This window comes from Chenopodium album, chromosome 1, assembly GCF_948465745.1.
Source record: "Chenopodium album chromosome 1, dcCheAlbu1.1, whole genome shotgun sequence".
Taxonomy (NCBI): Eukaryota; Viridiplantae; Streptophyta; class Magnoliopsida; order Caryophyllales; family Amaranthaceae; genus Chenopodium; species Chenopodium album.
In genome coordinates this window covers 4,386,801-4,405,578 of record NC_137834.1, presented here as the reverse complement: position 1 = coordinate 4,405,578, position 18,778 = coordinate 4,386,801, and the positions used below count along the sequence as shown (strand labels likewise).

The window sequence follows — 18,778 nt, the reverse complement described above, 5'->3', positions numbered from 1 at the left end:
CATCCAGTATTGACCTTCAGATCGCCCCAACTTCTCATAAATTCTAATAATATGACGCGATTTTACTAATATTGGTCATGGTAGTAGGTTATTGTCACCAAGGACACCAACCATAATTTTTTTTGACAAACACACTAACCATAATGTGTGATTATGTGTGTGAAACATAGAGCTAATTAATGATAAAGATCAGTGACAAATTTATGTGGTCCTTAATTAAAAAGTGTGAAGGACATACACAAGTAGAGGAGAACAATCTAGTAAGAATTTGAAGAAATCAGTACAAAATTCAAGGTTCTCCTATTGTGAGGATACTCAAGTGTTGAATCCAAAGCATTTTAATTCACAAAAAGATTCATAAATTGTACGTACAATAATAGCTACTTTTGTTATAATTGATCAGGAGCATGAATTTGGACCGATTTCTATTATAGACCGATTGGGTAATTAACATAAGACTACTTAATTGTTACTCTGTGGTTTTAGTTAGTTAATGACTAATTGACTACACTTTAACTATTTTCTCTCAGAAAAAGATGCCAAACGTAATCAACAAATAACAATGAAGGGGGGATTATTGTTCTTAAGGATATTTGGTATGTTCAATCAAGTCGGTTACAACAATCGATTTGCATAGCGAGTTAATGACCAACTTTTGTGCTTATCAATCGCTTAATATGTGAAAATGTAGCAACTATTAAAAACATGTTTGTTTAATCATCGTGTTAATACTGGTTAATGAAAAGCTGGTTTTAAATAATTTAAAATATATTTTTTATGATTTGACCATATAATAAGGTCAAAGTCAAAAGTCAACAAAGTCAAAAGTCATTTATCAAATAAGACCTTAGGGTCAAAATTTGTAAAGTTTGACTTTTTAAAGCTAAAATGAGATGTGATTCAAGAGATGAACCATTAACCCTTATTACAGTGAAAGGATAAGGAAGAAGTAAACCAACTTGTCATAACTCATAACTTAATCTTACCTTCTTCTAATGACAGAAGATTTTGAGCAAGATATTTTTCACGTCTCTTTAGTATTAATTAATATTATAATTATCTTCCTTTGTAATATTATAATTTATAAAGCTTTGTGAATTTATTCTGGCCAAAAATTATAAATGAAGCTTTACTCTATTTTATTGTAAGTTTTTATTCTAAGCTAAGGTTGAATACGTAACTTTATACCCTTTTAAACCAAAATCATGAACAGTAATATCTCAGCAACCAAATCAACCTATTATCTTTGTTGATTTTGACTGTTAACTGCCCCTAGATTCCAAATTTCACTTGTGATTTTTAAGTTGTAGTTGGTGTACTTATTTTGGACCATCAAAGTGTTTTCACTTTCTACTTAACAGTTCCTTTCAAGATTCTTGTTAATTACCAATAATAATCATATTGCTTAAGCAAAAACAAATTTCGTTAATGACATATTAGTTCTATGGGAAGACGACATGACATTGAAAGATATCTTCGTGAAAACTAAAATGAAATCTCTTTCCAAAAAAAAAAAAAAAAAAACAATTAACTGTTTTAATTTTACAATAAATTATTATAAGACCGTCTTATAAGTTTTCTATAACTCCAATTTTATCCCTTAAATATATACGGAGTACCAAACATATATTGGGGACAATTGGTTGATTGGTTCTGTTGTTCTGCTTTGGTTATATGGGCCTTTTGCTTTGATGAATGGGCTAGCCCATCTAGATCCAGAGTTTAAGTTTGGACCTACAAATTATATTTGTTACATGAAATCTTGATTGGGCCTGGGTTTTCCAAATGAATGTCATTGACCATTTGGATAAAGGATAACTTATCTGAAGAGTGAGGACTGATGCCAAGAAAAGTCAAAATTAAATGGGATTTTCTTCTCAAGCCTCACATAATCATACCAATTAAATAGCAAATTTGAATGAGACCGTCTTATACTAATTTATAATATAACATAAAAAGTTACATATTATTTGTTTGCAACCTTACATTACATTTAACTTGTTTGACATTTAATTGTTAGTTAATAACTCACTTGACTTATTAACTGAAAATCCATTATATATATTAATAGGGTTAATTGTTTAAGTTTTACCAAGTACTTATGTAGAGGTCGTATCTAATTTAAGTTAGATGTTCTTTGCTCAATAGAATACTCTACTTCTCATACTTCATAATTAAGTTCACACTATTACCTTTTTAATATGTCCTAAAATACATATTCCTTTCCATTTTAAGTAAAAGTTAACTACTATTAAAATATTATATCTTCATTTTCTCCTTCTAATCACATCAACCATTGATTTCTTTCCCTCATCCAATCACTTCAACTCTTCTCTATTTTAACTCCACTTGCAATTTGTAATAACATTATTCAACAACTAATTTTAAAGGTCTTTGCAAAGTCAACTAAGTCCATAACTTTAGATTGGAGGGAGTATATAAATTACTTGGACATCCTTAAAAGATGCACAATATAAGTATCATGTTGCAATAATTGTATTGTTGGTATCATGCATGTCTAAGTAATACATATTTCCAGCATCTTCTATTAAGCTAATTAACAAATTGTAAATACTAGCTAGTTGTCTAAGTAATATAGGTTGTTAAAGAATTAAAATTGCACAAATATATATAGGTATGTAGGGAATACAACACCTGAGGCATCAAATTTGTGAGCATAAACCATCAAGGTAAATGGGTGAAAATTCTTTTGCTTTTCATTAAATTAAGCAAAAGAATTTTCCACCTTCTAGGAAGTTGGATGGAGCTCATCCTCATTTTGTTTGACACCAATTAGTCCCTTTTTTTTTCCTTCCTTTTATTATTAAAAAAAAAAATTAAGTTTTTTCTTTTAAAGTGTACAATAAATAGATATTATAATATATAGTTTTTGGATTAATAAAGAAACATTTTTAGTGGGCATTTGTCCTTTTAGAGCCAATTGAGTTTCTTTTGAAAACTCTCTTTCTCTCTAAAACACTCCCTACCCCACTCTCTAAAGAGTACTATAAAAAACAACAACCAAAAAAAAAAAAAAAAAAAATCAACTTTTTTATATTATATATTCTCAAAAGTTGAAGCTAAGCTTGATTAAAAAAAAAGTAATTTTTTTAAGTATATATTATATTTCATGCATTTGAGTTAAAGAGGAGTTATTAATTGACACTTGTCCAATCAAAAAGTTGATTAACAAAGTTTTGGATCCACTAATGATGCTTTTTTATGTGTACTTGACCTCAATTACAATCACATCAAACAAAAATGTAATGTTTGTGAACATGAGTGCAATATTATGTGGAGTAATTAAGAATTACTAGTTAATTCTTGTTGGTCAATAAGGAAAAGATAAGTCCCATAATTAAGTGCAAAGAGATCTTTTCTAAAGGAAAATTGTCATTTTTAATACTATTTAATGTTATAGTTGTCACTAATCTAAGGCAATACTACATTCATGTCAATTAATTAAAAATTTAATTTAACTAATTAGTAGAACATATGCGGCCCTTCTTAGTGACAAAGATTTTAAATACGCATATATTCTTTGAAGTAATAACATCCAATAATCACTCTCAACTAAAACAAAATTCTTGTAATTAGGGAATCAACACTTATAAAATTATCACTTAATTAGAGAGTTACTAATTTTATCATTACTCGTAGATCATTCTTGATGTCATCATCAGCCGTCTTTCCCATTTAGGTGTGTTAGCATTAAAGCCTAAGGATTTAACTAATAATTACTTAACAAGAACTTAATTAGTGGTGCTTATATTAATAATAGTAGAAAACACTCAATCATAGAGTGATGATGGTGATGATAATTAAATTATGTACCATTGAAACCCTTATATAAATCAAACCTAAAAAAAATTAACAAGAATTTTTTTTCCCCTTACAATTTATTGGTTATTAGGGTTTAGGAATTAGGAATCACCTTTTTATCTCCACTTACATTTTTTTCATATAAATTAATGATTGGAAAGGCTTGAAATTCACACTCTATTACATTATATAATTATCAAAATCAAATTAAATAAATATTGACAGCATTGCGTTGTCAGGTCACTACTCCTACCTGAAAGGGATGCTTTAATTTGTCCTAATTCTATGTTGATAGGATGTGTCACTTGCACTTGCTTTTATTTTTTCTAAGGGTTCATTTTTATCTCATCATATTATTCATGTACTAAGTGAACGTACACTTGTTGCCTCATGAATTCATGATCATTTACCAAAAACTAGAAAAAAAAAAAGAGAGAGGATATTTTGCATGGAGTGGAATGAAACCCTAGTTAGGCCCCCTGTAGGGAATATTTCAAGTGTTAATCCCCTAGCTTGAACCCCACTGTGATCATACACTAAAGTACGGTGGCGTCTAAAAGGGAAGAAGATAGAGCAAAAGAGTCGCCAACAAGTTTTTTTAAGAACTTGTAAACCGTTCACGAGGTGAAGGTTACACCCCTTAACGATCCAAGAGATCGTCAACTCCATAAGGTCTTGAACCAAATAAGGGTTCGGGGATGAAGGTACAAATCCAACCTAAAAGAGATTGAACCTGCCCTAATAATAGGTCTCTACTTTATTCTAATCGTATTCATGTGCGCTTTCTGACTAACATGCAATCAATAGGATGAACGTACCCTAAACCTATTTATCTATGTTGGTTGAATTTTAATGCACAAATAAAACTATTATTGGCGATCACTTGAATTATAATCAAATTAACCCTAACAAGATTATTAATTATCTTATTAAGCGTGATTACAAGTACAAATTCCCTTTAAACATGCATAAAAGGCGTGATCAAGAAATAAAAATAAATATCAAGCAACATAATAATCAAAACAACAATAATTATAAAAATAATCATCATAACAATAATCATCATAATAACAATAATTATAATAATCATAATAATATAATCATCATAAATTATAACAATTATAGTCATGCTTAAAATAATCATATCAACGTTAAAACATATTAATAGCAAGATCCTAGGCATGATACTAACAAGATTAATAACAAACCCTAGCATGTCACTAAACAATAAAAATCAAAGCTTTAACCCTAACATGATACTAACAATAATAAATATTAGGAAGAACATAAGAGGCATCATAACAGTCATATTTGATATTAAAATTACCCTAGACATGATACTAGAAAAATCAAAACACCCTAAGCATGATTTCTACAACATAACATCAATTAAAACCATTAAAGTACTTACTTTGATGCCTCGTACCTCTTTCTAATAACAAAATACACACGTTAGTAACTTCAAGGAAAATAATAAATCAAACAACTAAATTAAATAATGAAAAAAGAGATTTGGGACCAAACCCTCAGAAATTAAACCTTTCACGTCTAGGGCGAAGGCAACTTCGAATATGGCTAGGTGTATCTAGATCTAATGAATGCGGAATTTTGTATTTGAGAGAAGCTAGTTTAGAAAAGAGAGAGAGAGAGAGAGAGTAATCAAGAGAATCTTGATGAGAGTTGGTGAATGAAAACGGAGTTTTTACGACGTTATTTATAAAGAAAATCAGCCAAAAAGATAAAATATCAAAACAGAGTTCTGGCGCACCTAAAATTGAATTAGCGCCAACGCTGGCTATTGGCACCAGGCGCCAATGCTAGCGCCAGGCGCTACAGCTGGCGTTTGGCGCTGATTCAGAAAATCACGCGTTTTCTTAAATCAGATAGAAATTGCCGTACAAGAGGATAAAATCGTATTTCCCTCAAAAATGCTCTTTGATTTTAATTAAAACTCTGAAAAGTCAACAAAAGTCAATTTATCAATGCTAATTGAATTAGGAATGAAAAGAACCTTCTAGAAGAATCTAGAAGACTAAAACCATTCCTAATTGCATTAGGAATGATAAATCTATATTAGACCCTCCTCTAGATCATTGGGCCGCATATAAGGCTGAAACCAGGCCCAGTTCAGTAATTTGGCCATAACTTCCTCAATATTCATCGGAATTGGGCTTATAATATATCGTTAGAAAGCTCTTGTCAAGCCCCATCCAACTACACCACTATTGGACCCATATCATGGACCCACCAAACTGGATTGGTTGTTTTCTTAAAATAAGTTTTCAAAAACAGAGAGAAGAGAAAAGAAATTAAAACTTTCCACAACACTAAACTTTCCACACTTTCACTTCATTCGATTATGATTCGACGCGAAAGGTACTCATCACTGGGTTTGGTTTTGGGGAGACACAAATGGGTGTCTACACCCCCCAATGTAATATGAAGTATTATTGGTCAATTGATCAGATTGGTAAATAAAAAAGAGTTAATCATATACGACAATTTGGTAAAAAAACTTAATCCGATGATATTTTGGAAAAAAAAAGTTAACCATATATGACAATTTGGTAAAAATAATAAACATAGACGACATTAGACTTGAAAAAGGGGTTTGTTAGTTTAAAACGGGTTTTGGTCAAAACATATCGGGTCCTAATCGGGTTCGGGTTGTAACTGGTTCAGGTCATAATCGGTTCGAGTTGACTCAGTCAGTTTGACAACTGGTTTTGCGAATTTCAAACGGGTTCCGTTAACATATATCTTCTAGTATATTCTCAACATTCTTTAATTAGTTCTTTAAATTTTTTTCCCCGACGACCTCTTCAAAAACCTTAATACTTTTGTTTTTAGTGTTTTAAAATTTATTTTTTTCATTTATAATTTTGAATTAATATGTCATCCCTTTTTTATTTTGCTAAATCACGATACCAAATTTATTTCCAACCTTTTCTGAAAAAAAATCATTAATAAGGGGTAGGAAATTAAGTGAAAATTTAACATCTAAACTTTTTTTTTTCCTTCAAATTGTTATTTCCTTAAAAAGGGTTGTAAACTAGGTGGGAATGTTTTTTAAAAAAAACAACCACAAAAAAACGAACTAAATTAAGCATTCACGAGTAGTTTGTCAGATTTTTTTTGCATTTTTAGGTTAAATGTCGTGTGAGATTCTTATTATTTTTTATATTTTTACCAATTTCTCACTTGAGATTGGCCTAACTAGGTTAGCTCATGTGCCATGCACGATAATTTTTAAAAACCATATATTATCAAACTATCATTATAATTAGTTTTTTATAAACAAATATAATCTAAAAATACATGTAGTTGACAAATTATGATCAAAATAAAGGATTACGAAAGATATGTTAGACCTAAAATGATGTAGAAATTTAATAAAATTATGTTTAGAATGTTTTTTAAAGCTATACAAATATTTGTGCTAAATATATATATGTCAAATCTTTTATATTTTAAGTAACCATATTGTATATAAGAATAATGAATTATTTTTGTATAAGATGTGCTTTATTATAATATAATTTTATTTGGAAAAAATACAAAAACTAAGGACACACCAGGAGATGACACATTTCATTGCTGGTGTGTGTTTTAGTATATAGTTATTGATTGATTGTTTGATTGTCGCTAGAGTTATACTTCATATGTTTTACCAAATTATATATCGCTGAGGGTCTTTTTTATTTACTATTCTTGTCAATTGACCAGTATTATTCATGTTTTGATTGTCATAATTAATATTTGTGTTTAAATTAGAAAAACTAGTCCTTATATCAAATGAAAAGAACATATAGACCTGTAATTAATTGGTAAAACAATTACTTCATTCATTTTTTAATACTTACAACAATCCCCTAAAATGAAAATGTTACGATACCTACAACACACTATAATTTGGAATGTTTCTTTTAGTGAATGTTGTACTATTATCCTTATTTAAAGTTAATGGCCCACTTTATTATACTATTAACAATCTTTCAACTCTATCTTAAGTGTTTTAAATTATATAAAACCCTCTTTTTTAAAATAATACCGGGAAAAAGCTTATTAAGCGTGTGTTGTAAGTATTATAAATGGAGGAAGTAAATTTTATTCTAGTGCTCAATCATTTGAGTTGTTTAGAGCTTATCAAATGCAAATCAACATGTGGAAAAAATTGCATAGGCTCTTTCTAATAAGCTATTTATTTACTTAAGAATGGCATTAAAAAAAAATTATCCCAGAAAATAAATAAAAAGTAAAGCATAAAAATTAAAGGATAAATTTATACAGTACATGCATGTGTTGGAGGAATGGAGGCCAGGGTATGTTACAATGTTTACCAATAAATAAGAATTACTACTTGGAGAGTAGGTAAAATAATATTATTTTTTTCTAATCCATTGAGTTTATAAAGCAGAAAGCTCATGCATGGCACTAATCACAGATCTAGTAATACATATAACTTTAAATGGAGGTAATTTATTATATACATTATTTCACTTATATTAGCTTAAATTAGTACTATATTATTACCTTTAAAAAAAAAAAAATAATACAAATCTAATTTTGTTAAAATAGGACAAACTCTCAAAACTAATGCTCAAAAGTATTGGACCTAAACCAGTGATTTTGCTGTTAAAAAGATGCTTTTTGATTATACAAAGTAATTTATATGAATAATTGGGCATCTTAAACATAATTAACTTTCATAAAAAATTTCTTAATTAACTATATTAATTACTATTTGGAATAATAATGGATTAACTTTATAGATGTGTAGGGGTTTCTCCCAAAAAAGTGTTGCTATAAAAAGCACAAGTCAAAACATAGGTACGGATGATAATTAGCCAAATCATAGATCTATTTGTAATTAGAGTACTATTAATTATATTAATTCCTAGTCTAAGGCATGCACATAACATTATTATTGTAGAGAATTGTATTGTGGCGCACCAACATTATCTTTAGCTACCTTAATTATTGATATATTATATTTGCTTTGAAAAAAAAAAAAAAAATTGATTCATTAAGTACATACTTTATTATTATGTTGTACTAACTAGCTTACCTAAGGGGAGTTACTATACTGTATATAGCATGTAACAGTTGATCAGTCACCAGTCATGAATGAAACTTTAGCACTGCAGGTGCCTAGTTAACTAGTGAGCATATAATTAAAGAAGAGGGGTGATAAATGATCGAAGTTTGATACACACATCTTTAGAAAGTGGACAAAGATTTTTTTAGTAGTCATTAAATACATTTTCTAAAATGATACAAATGCATGAAAAGTTTACGCATAGATTATTGTTATTAATGTTTGATTATTTAAACAAAAAAAAAAGTCCCTTTTAATTTTTTTTAAAAAAACCAAAATCCCTTTTAAATTAATTAATATGAACTAAAATGTCATTAGAAATGATTATTTCATTTGTCGATTAATGTCCAGAATAATTCTTGTATATAGGAAGAGAAACAAAACTGATGACTGATTTAACCATATTTCAGTCTTAAATGGACCCAAACCGTACTGAACTCAAATTGAATGGAAATTTCGAGCCCAAACATAGTTATAGTGGTCTAGTTGAAATTAACCAACTAGCTCGACCCTAATATAAACCCCTATTTGTTTTTAACTAAGAGATCAGTATGAATCGTGATCAACAAACCCCAAACTGTATTGAAAACATATCGAATGGAACAAATATCATTCCCAAACATATAGTTATAGTGGTCTAGTTGAAATTAACTAGCCCGACCCTAATCTAAACCCCTATTCGGTTTTAACTAAGAGATCAATATGAATTACGAACAACACAACCCAAATAAAATGTGTGAAGAATAATGACGTGGTAATCCCGAACCATCTAATTGGAGCATTTTTGCGGGGCGGGACCGTTATGTAGCAACCTAGGACAGGACTAGAGGGAACAGCTTATATTAGAGTTTATAGTAATAGCCGGCGCCAAATATTCGTTATATTCTGCGTTTCATCTCAAAAAAGCTTCCTTCATTTCTCCCCCCAAAAGATTAAAACTTCCAGATTGAAAGAGATTGATAGCTCTTTCTGTTAAAGCTTTTTCTTTGGAATTTGATATTAAATATACCTTCCAACATAAATTCCCATCTTATATATATCCCACTTTCTGTTGCTTCTTCTCTGAATTTTTTTGAATTTGCTGAATTTCCCCAACTAACTTATTGAGAGACTCTACAACTGTTTTTTTACACCATTTTTTAGTTACAGTTCTATTAGAAAATGGGTATGGAACACGGGTTTTCAACACCGAGAACTGAAACATTTCCTGCTGGATTGAGGGTGCTGGTTGTTGATGATGATCCTACTTGGTTGAAAATTCTGGAAAAGATGCTCAAGAAATGTTGCTATGAAGGTATAATATGATATTTGATTTTGATTGATCAATTCCCAGATTTTGCAGTCTAATTGTTTGATGAAAAGCTTGAATGAGTGTTTTTTGAGCATGTGCCCAGATGATTAATCTGTTTCTTTGTGGGTTATTTTGATGATTTTGGTGTTTTGATGCTTTGAATTGAAAAGGGTTCTTTCAGATTTTATTATGCTTATGTAATTTGTTATGATCATGGGTTTACTTTATGATTCAATTAAGTGAGTTAGTTTTAGCAAAAAGGGTGTTCTGAGATATGATCATGTTGGGCTTTTGTTGATTTTAAGGAGTTTTGATGATTTATGCTACAAAGGCTTTCTAAACTTTGATTACTATATGCCATTTTCGGATCATGATTCTTACATATTACGATTCGAAAACGATGGAATTAGTGCCAGGAGGGTCCAATATGCATAAGAACTTTGGATGATCCTTTTTGTTGTTAGTTCATTAAGTGTGGTGCTGTGGTACCTCAGTTGAATCTTATCTTATCTGTGTGAGGAACTAATTTCAAGGAAATTTGAGAAGGAGAAATTGGAATTATGTTTATCTGAAAGTTAAGTTCTGGAGTTATGTTGACAGAACTAATGATATATGGTGGTTGCATAATCAAGAATATTGTGACTTAGAAACACTAGATTTGCTAGCCGATTACCTTGATGTGAGGCTGTCAAATACTCAAATTGATCACCAAATTGAATCATACTATATTCTTATCATGTTGGTTATGTTGTTTCATGTGATGTGTGGAATTGAACCTAAACTCCTGAATGAGTTTCAGCCAAGATAATCCTGTTCTAGAATTAGATTCTCAATCAATTTGTTAGAATTTTGTGAAAGGTATCTGCTTTACTACTAAAGAATAGTGGAGCTTTCCAGGTTGAAAGAGATGGTGGTTCATATCTAGTGACTAGTTCTATCTGCTCCTAGTTTTAGAAGACAATTTCTCTAGGAAGAGTTGCTTTTTGGTCCACGAAGAATCGCCTTTTTTCTCAGCAACAATGACTAACTAGATTGAGTTATGTTTTTTTTTTTTTTAAAAAAAAAAAAAAATCCAATGTATTCACTGCTAGTTTTTGTACTTCGTTTTCAATCAATCAATCAATCAATCAAAGCCTTAATCCCAAAAGTGGGGTCGGCTAACATGAACCAAATTTGATTATTCCGTGTAGTCATCAACATAAATCTTTCTCCTCCATCCCTTACGATCCAAAACTTCATCCTCACGTAAATCCATGCACTTCATATCCTTCCTCACTCCTTCCAACCAAGTCATCTTTGGTCTCCCTCTTCCTCGTTTAATCCCTCCATGGTCCCACTCTTCCACTCTTCGCACCGGTGCACCCTCGGGTCTCCGTCTTACATGTCCAAACCAACGCAGACGATTTTCCCTTAGTTTATCTACAATGCCCGCCACACCTACTTTCTTGCGAATAACCTCATTTCTGATTCTATCTCTTAAAGTGTTTCCACACATCCACCTTAACATGCGCATTTCCGTAACCTCCATCTTTTTAATATGCTCTTTCTTAGAAGCCCAACATTCTGTACCATAGAGCAACACTGGTCGTATGGCAGTCCTGTAGAATTTTCCCTTCAACTTTAAGGGAATGCTGCGGTCGCATAACACTCCCGTGGCCGCTCTCCATTTAAGCCACCCTGACTTAATCCTGTGGGTCACGTCTTGATCAATGTCACCATTCTTCTGGATGATCGACCCTAGGTACTTAAAACATTCACTCATGGTCAAATCCTTTCCATCCAAACTCACCACTTCATTGCGTGTCCCCCTCTGAGTGCCAAAACGACATACCAAATATTCAGTCTTACTCCGACTTAGCTTAAACCCTCTAGATTCCAACCTTTGCCTCCATTGCTCCAACTTGACATTAACCCCATCCTTAGTCTCATCCACCAAAACGATATCATCTGCGAACAGCATACACCATGGAACCTCATCTTGAATTGGTCTAGTTAATTCATCTAGAACCGTTGCAAAAAGAAAAGGGCTTAATGCAGACCCTTGATGCAATCCGATTGTAATAGGGAAATCTTTTGTCAACCCTCCGCATGTCCTCACATTTGTTGACACATCCCGATACATATCCTTAACTAGGTCTACATACCTTCGTGGGATACCTTTCTTCAACATTGCCCACCAAAGTATCTCTCTTGGCACCTTGTCATATGCCTTCTCTAAATCAATAAAGACCATATGAAGATCTTTCTTCTTTACCCTATAAAACTCCATCATTTGTCTTATCAAATGGATTGCCTCCATAGTAGATCTCCCAGGCATAAAACCAAATTGGTTATCTGAAATGCTTGTGCATGCCCTCAACCTTTGTTCAATCACCCTTTCCCACAACTTCATAGTATGGCTCATAAGCTTAATTCCTCGATAGTTAGAACAATCTTGAGCGTCTCCTTTGTTTTTATAAACCGGGACCAAGGTGCTCTTCCTCCAATCTTGTGGGATCCTTGTAGCCGTCCATATCTTGTTGAAAAGGTTTGTTAACCAATCAATACCAATCTTACCCAAACACCTCCACACCTCTATCGGTACCCCATCAGGGCCAACCGCCTTCTTAGGTTTCATCTTCCTCAGTGCAATCTCCACCTCTACTCTCCTAATCCTTCGCACATACTCCATGTTGATTTCTTCATCACTCATAGAGGTATCTCCTATCACAACTCCATTACTTCCATTAAATAATTCATCGAAGTACCCCTTCCACCTGTCCTTGATGCCCTCCTCTTGCACTAGGACCATTTGGTTCTTATCTTTGACACACTTCACCATGCCAATATCCTTCCTTGCCTCTTGTCTTCTCTTTGCCATCTTATAAATGATCCTTTCTCCCTCCTTGGAATCAAGCTTTTCATAAACCTCCTGATATGCCTTTTCTTTTGCTTGGCGAACAGCTGCCTTTGCCTTGCTCTTAGCCTCCTTATACGCTGCAAAGGTTTCATCACTCCTACATTTTCCTAAGGCTTGATAGCATTCCCTTTTTTGCTTAATTACTGCTTTCACCTCTTCATTCCACCACGAAGTATCTCTCTGTACCGAAGTTCTTCCCCTTACTTCCCCTAAGACCTCTTTGGCCACTCTTAGGAAACAGTTCTTCATTCGTAACCAAGTCATGTCCGGATCCACCTCTCCATCCCAATCCGCTTCTTCAATTACCTTTTCTGTAAAAACCTTAGCTTTTGCATCCCTTAGGGTCCACCATCTTATCCTTGGTTCTTCTTGTCTAACTTTTTTCTTCGCCTTCTCTTTCAGACGAATAGTCATTACCAATAGCCGGTGTTGGGTGACCACACTCTCCCCTGGGATAACCTTACAGTTTATGCAACTTTGTCTATCTATGCTCCTTGTGAGCAGGAAGTCTATTTGAGTTGCATTTGCTCCATTCCGAAAAGTTATCAAGTGTGAATCCCTCTTCTTAAACCAAGTATTAGCCAAAATTAAATCATATGATTGGGCAAAATCCATAATAGCTTCACCACCGGCGTCCCTCTGCCCATACCCAAAGCCTCCATGGACACTCTCATAGCCATCTCGGCTCGCCCCAACGTGCCCATTTAGATCCCCTCCAATATATAACTTCTCTGAGTGGTGGACACCCTGCACCACCTCGTCTAGGTCCTCCCAAAATTGTCGTTTCTCTTCTGCAGCTAAACCCACTTGGGGAGCATAAGCACTGATAACATTCACAATCTCCTTGCCACATAGCAACTTCAGCCTTATCAACCTATCGTTCTTCCGATAGACCTCGATCACCTCTTTTGCCAACCTCTCATCGAGAACCACACCAACTCCGTTCCTAGCTCCACCATTCCTTGTTCTGTGGCTCGTTTCTTGCCCAACATACCATACCTTATACCCCAAAACCAAGCCTCGAGCTCCTTCTCCTGTCCATCTTGTCTCTTGGAGGCACATGATGTTCACGCGTCGTCTTTTCATTACTTCTACCAATTCTGCTGATTTTCCCGTAAGAGACCCCACATTCCAAGAACCAATCCGCAAACTAAATTCTTTTCTCCCACGCTCCCTCCTGATCCCAACTCCAAGCCCTTGATTATTTGACACCACAATTGGGCAATATGGCGCGTCGCTTCTGGGCGACGACCTAGCAACCCTTACATACTTATCACTGCACCCGGGTCTGGGAAGTGCAGCGCGTCGCTCAGTAGGGAACGCCCCAATGGCACGCCCTTGCTCATTTGACACCACACTCGGGCAATGTGGCGCGTCGCTTCTGGGCGACGACCTAGCAACCCTTGCATACTTATCACTACACCCGGGTCTAGGAAGTGCAGCGCGTCGCTGAGTAGGGAACGCCCCCACGAAAATATCTGTTTGGCTCATGTCATGGGATGTGACGAAGTTTTATACTGGCTGTCACTGGCCTACCGTAACCCTCCTCCTTTATCCAGGCTTGGGACTGGCAGCGGGAAACCCACTGGCGGAGTTTTTTTGTACTTCGTTTTATTTTTCCAAAATAGTTCTTTAGGCTGAGTTGTATATATGGATTATTTGATTCATCTTCTTTACTTAGCATATTGATATTCAAAATGTATAGTGATATAAAGACTTCATGTTATTCATTCAATTAAAGAAATCTCTTTGTTAAAGAAATCTATATGTTATATATGACTCCATATTTCGTGCAACTGAACTCTTTTAACATTCCTTTTATATCATGGATGTTCAGTAACTACTTGTGGGCTAGCTCGTGAGGCTTTGAAATTGCTCCGTGATAGAAAGGATGGATTTGACATCGTCATCAGTGATGTCAACATGCCTGACATGGATGGCTTCAGACTTCTCGAGCATGTTGGACTTGAGATGGACCTGCCAGTTATAAGTCAGTTAACCTTCATTGATTTCAAGTTTTGTCTTAAATTTTATCATGTTTTTGTATTTTTGAAAATCAAGAATCGCATTACTCTCTTTCCATTTTAAAATTTGTTGACCTTGGAATTTTTTTTACATCCTGACAAGTTACATAATATTTACCTCATGCAGTGATGTCTGTGGATGGGGAAACCAGCAGAGTCATGAAAGGGGTTCAGCATGGTGCATGTGATTATCTCCTCAAACCAATTAGAATGAAGGAGCTTAAGAACATATGGCAGCATGTTGTGAGGAAGAGAATGCATGACGTGAGAGACATTGAGTGCTTTGAAGATAGAAGCGGAACAGACCATTCTTATGATGGACTCTATGGAGGTGAACAAAATTTTTTAAAGAAAAGAAAGGATGTAGACATTGAAAAAGATTCAAGTGATCCTTCTACCACAAAGAAAGCTAGAGTTGTTTGGACTGTGGATCTCCACCAAAAATTTGTGAAAGCTGTAAATCAGTTAGGCATTGACAGTGATAGTGAGTAAACTTTTTCGCTCAAAATCTTAAACTGATTGTCTATGATGGCACCATATGTACAGTTCTTGCAGTATCTTTTTTGTGCTTCTAGTCATTGATGCTTTGCTATTGTTGCTCATTGTTTACATTAATTAGCATCAATGTTATTTGAGAGTAAAATACTTGCCAGTATTATGTTAATTATGGATTCTTGAAACTGCTGTCTGTTGTCTAACCCTGAAATTGTTTATTTTGCAGAAATAGGTCCGAAAAAGATATTGGACCTCATGAGTGTTCCTTGGCTAACAAGGGAGAATGTTGCTAGCCATTTGCAGGTCAGTAAATTTCTGAATTATTGTTTTGCTTATATCTGCTAAAGTCCATTTATCATTTTCATATACAGCTAACATCAAATTTACCCCATTGCCTCTGAACTTGAAGAGGCTCCCGCCCTTGTTGTAAAGTGTTGTTGATGTGCTACAGCATTAAGCCGTTGGTAGTAAAGAGACTATATCTCTTATTGATCCATAATCCAATACACAGTAATATCTGCTATTACTCCATAAATAAATAAAAAAGATTGTTTGAAGAACGATTTTAATTGTAAAAAAGATGGATAATAGGTCAGTGAGATATGTGATATCAGTTACAGATTCAGCTTTTAGAATCTACAACATAAACTCTTCCAAAATAATATTGTTCTATCCCATATTTTTCGCTTGTAATTCCTTTTTAAAATTTCTCAGTACATTTGCTTACTTTCAAGCTTGATACCATCAGATCTATCATAGAAAAAACAGGGGGAAGAAAAGAGATTCAAATTTTATTTTGAAGAGCCATTAAGGTCTAGAGTAAAAACGTACTCTTTTATTTTGACTAGTTTTCTTAATAGACTTATTTTGTCATGAACACTTTGGGAAAGAGTAAGTATGTAAAAAGACTCAGCATCATGAAAGTATTTTTTAACACAAATACTTCGCACAAGAATAATATATATGTGCCTTTTAACATTATTTTAACAGAAGTATTTAAAAGTTTTACAAGAAAGTGAACATAACACGTATCTGCAAACAGGAAGAGCATTTCCTAAAATTTTGCATCTTAGTTTTGGTTAGCTGCCAAACTTATCTGAACGATTGTTTCTGGTAACTATTCTCTTCTCTAGTATGGTATCTAAATGCTGTAGAATAACTTTCTTTTGGAAACTGTCTTAATTATGCAGAAATATCGGCTTTATCTAAGCAGGCTGCGTAAAGAAGAAAAAATGGAAAACTCTTTTGGTGGAATGAAGAATCCAGATCATTCCGCCAAAGAATCCAGTGGAAGTTTTATTAGTATCCAGAACTCCAATTTTGGGAAACATGACACTACTAGCAAGCATGTATATCAGGGAAATCAGTTGCCCGTTCAGACTGTTGATTCTAAACCTCCTGACAATGATCCAGAAAGCAGCAAATTGTTGCCACTAACAGAACATATAATACCTTTCAGTTCTGAAGATTGTGATTCTCACCCTAGGAACTCACAGTTAGGCCTCAATCATACTTATGAGTCTTTGGATATGAGTGTAAAGCAAGCATCATTTGATTCTCCTGTTTCTGGTCAGTACCCTTGGAGCGGAGAAGTACCAGATCACCTGCAGTTTGAACCTGAGTTAAAGGCACATCCAAATCTGGAGAGTTGTACTTTCAACCAGCCGACTGTGCCTATTTTGCACCAGCATATCAGTCCTGAAATCCTTGAGCCTGCTCCACACATTAGTCCTGGTACTTCAATTAGCAAAAGCAACAACATAGGCCTCGCTGATATCAAACCCTTGAATGCTAACGAGTGTGGCAATGATACAGGGAAACTATCCCCTATGGAAAGCCCACTTGGGTCATATTCTGTGCCAAATTCTGATGCTCTTGGATGTGTTTTTGACATGAAAGGTCAGAACTTTAGTCAGGGAGTCAGTTTCAAGGAACAGCCTGTATTTGAAAGACCGCTTCAGTCATTTCCTATACAACCCGCGAGTCATCTAGTAGATGCACAAGGTTTAGATCCCTGCTTTGATGTGACATTGGAAATGAAGAAGCAGATTTCTTGTCAGAATCGTAGCATAATTGATCCAAGTAGTGTAATCAGTTCTGAATCTGAGCTGAGAAACCAAGTGTTCGGGAGTGAATTGGCTTCTGGACTCCTAAGTGAGGACATGATGTTTCGGTGGCTTCAATATGGTGATGTAACCTCAAAAGATTTTGGGTTGGATTACATAGGATTCACAGGGTGCAATTTTCCAGATTTTGACTCTGAAACTCCTTTACCACCTTACATGCCGAAGTTGGATCATGAGTATCTTCTTGATTGGGCATAATATCATCTTGATCACATCTGTTCTCGATCAGATCTAGATGAATGAGCTTGTAAAGGAGACCTTCCATGAAATACTTGTTCGGTACCACCAGAAACTGGATTATAACTATAATCATCCTAGTATAGACTCTTGAGCCATGTATAACACTGAGTGTCAACAATTTAGAATAATATCAACTTTTTTTTTTGAAACTTTTGTGTGCATTTCATACCGAGAACAAAAGGTTTCTTCCCTATTCCTATGGCGCAATTGATTACTTCATAACCCAACTTGTAGCATGGTTTATAGCAATTGAATTCTGCGTTTCTCCGAATCTCCGATCATACACTGGTGAGGGCAGGAGATAGTTGCTCATTCAACTGACTAGCTGAGTACATCTGGTGAGGGCTGTATCATGTTTCATAGGGGTTAATGATTTAGGTAACCTTGAGCTGAATTTACACTAACTGAAATTCAAGGAATGACGGAATGTACATCAACATTACATATAGAGAGATTATTCCTGCCATGGCCGTGGAAAGAGAGGGACAAAATTTCCATTGAATCAAAAGAATTAACATGAAAAAGGTCGTACAACAGATAAACTTCTTTTATTTTATAGGAGCTTAGTTAGTTAGTCGGTTATGCTGAGTCAATGGGTTTGTTATAAAGTTGTTACAGTTTTTTTATAAAGGGCGAACGAACAGGGGACCGGTGGAGGCCCGGCCCCCCGGTCCAGGTTTGCAGCCCATGTTTTTTTATTTTTTATTTTTTTGGTGTTTAGAGAGCCAGGGCGGGGGTGAGTATCGATCCCTAGATATTTTTAAACCGGCAGAGATTATTGTA

At 34.1% G+C, this 18,778-nt stretch overlaps 1 protein-coding gene across 1 annotated transcript; it reads left to right on the top strand.

The window, feature by feature from the left end:
- The first annotated feature begins 9,820 nt into the window (after positions 1 to 9,820).
- LOC145635893 (two-component response regulator ARR11-like) lies at positions 9,821 to 18,140 on the top strand. Its single transcript, XM_081687294.1, has 5 exons — positions 9,821 to 10,214; positions 14,948 to 15,100; positions 15,262 to 15,618; positions 15,856 to 15,932; positions 16,820 to 18,140. The coding sequence occupies exons 1-5, from the start codon at positions 10,082 to 10,084 to the stop codon at positions 17,951 to 17,953; spliced, it is 1,854 nt and encodes a 617-aa protein (XP_081543420.1). The 5' UTR covers positions 9,821 to 10,081; the 3' UTR covers positions 17,954 to 18,140.
- The last annotated feature ends 638 nt before the right edge of the window (positions 18,141 to 18,778 follow it).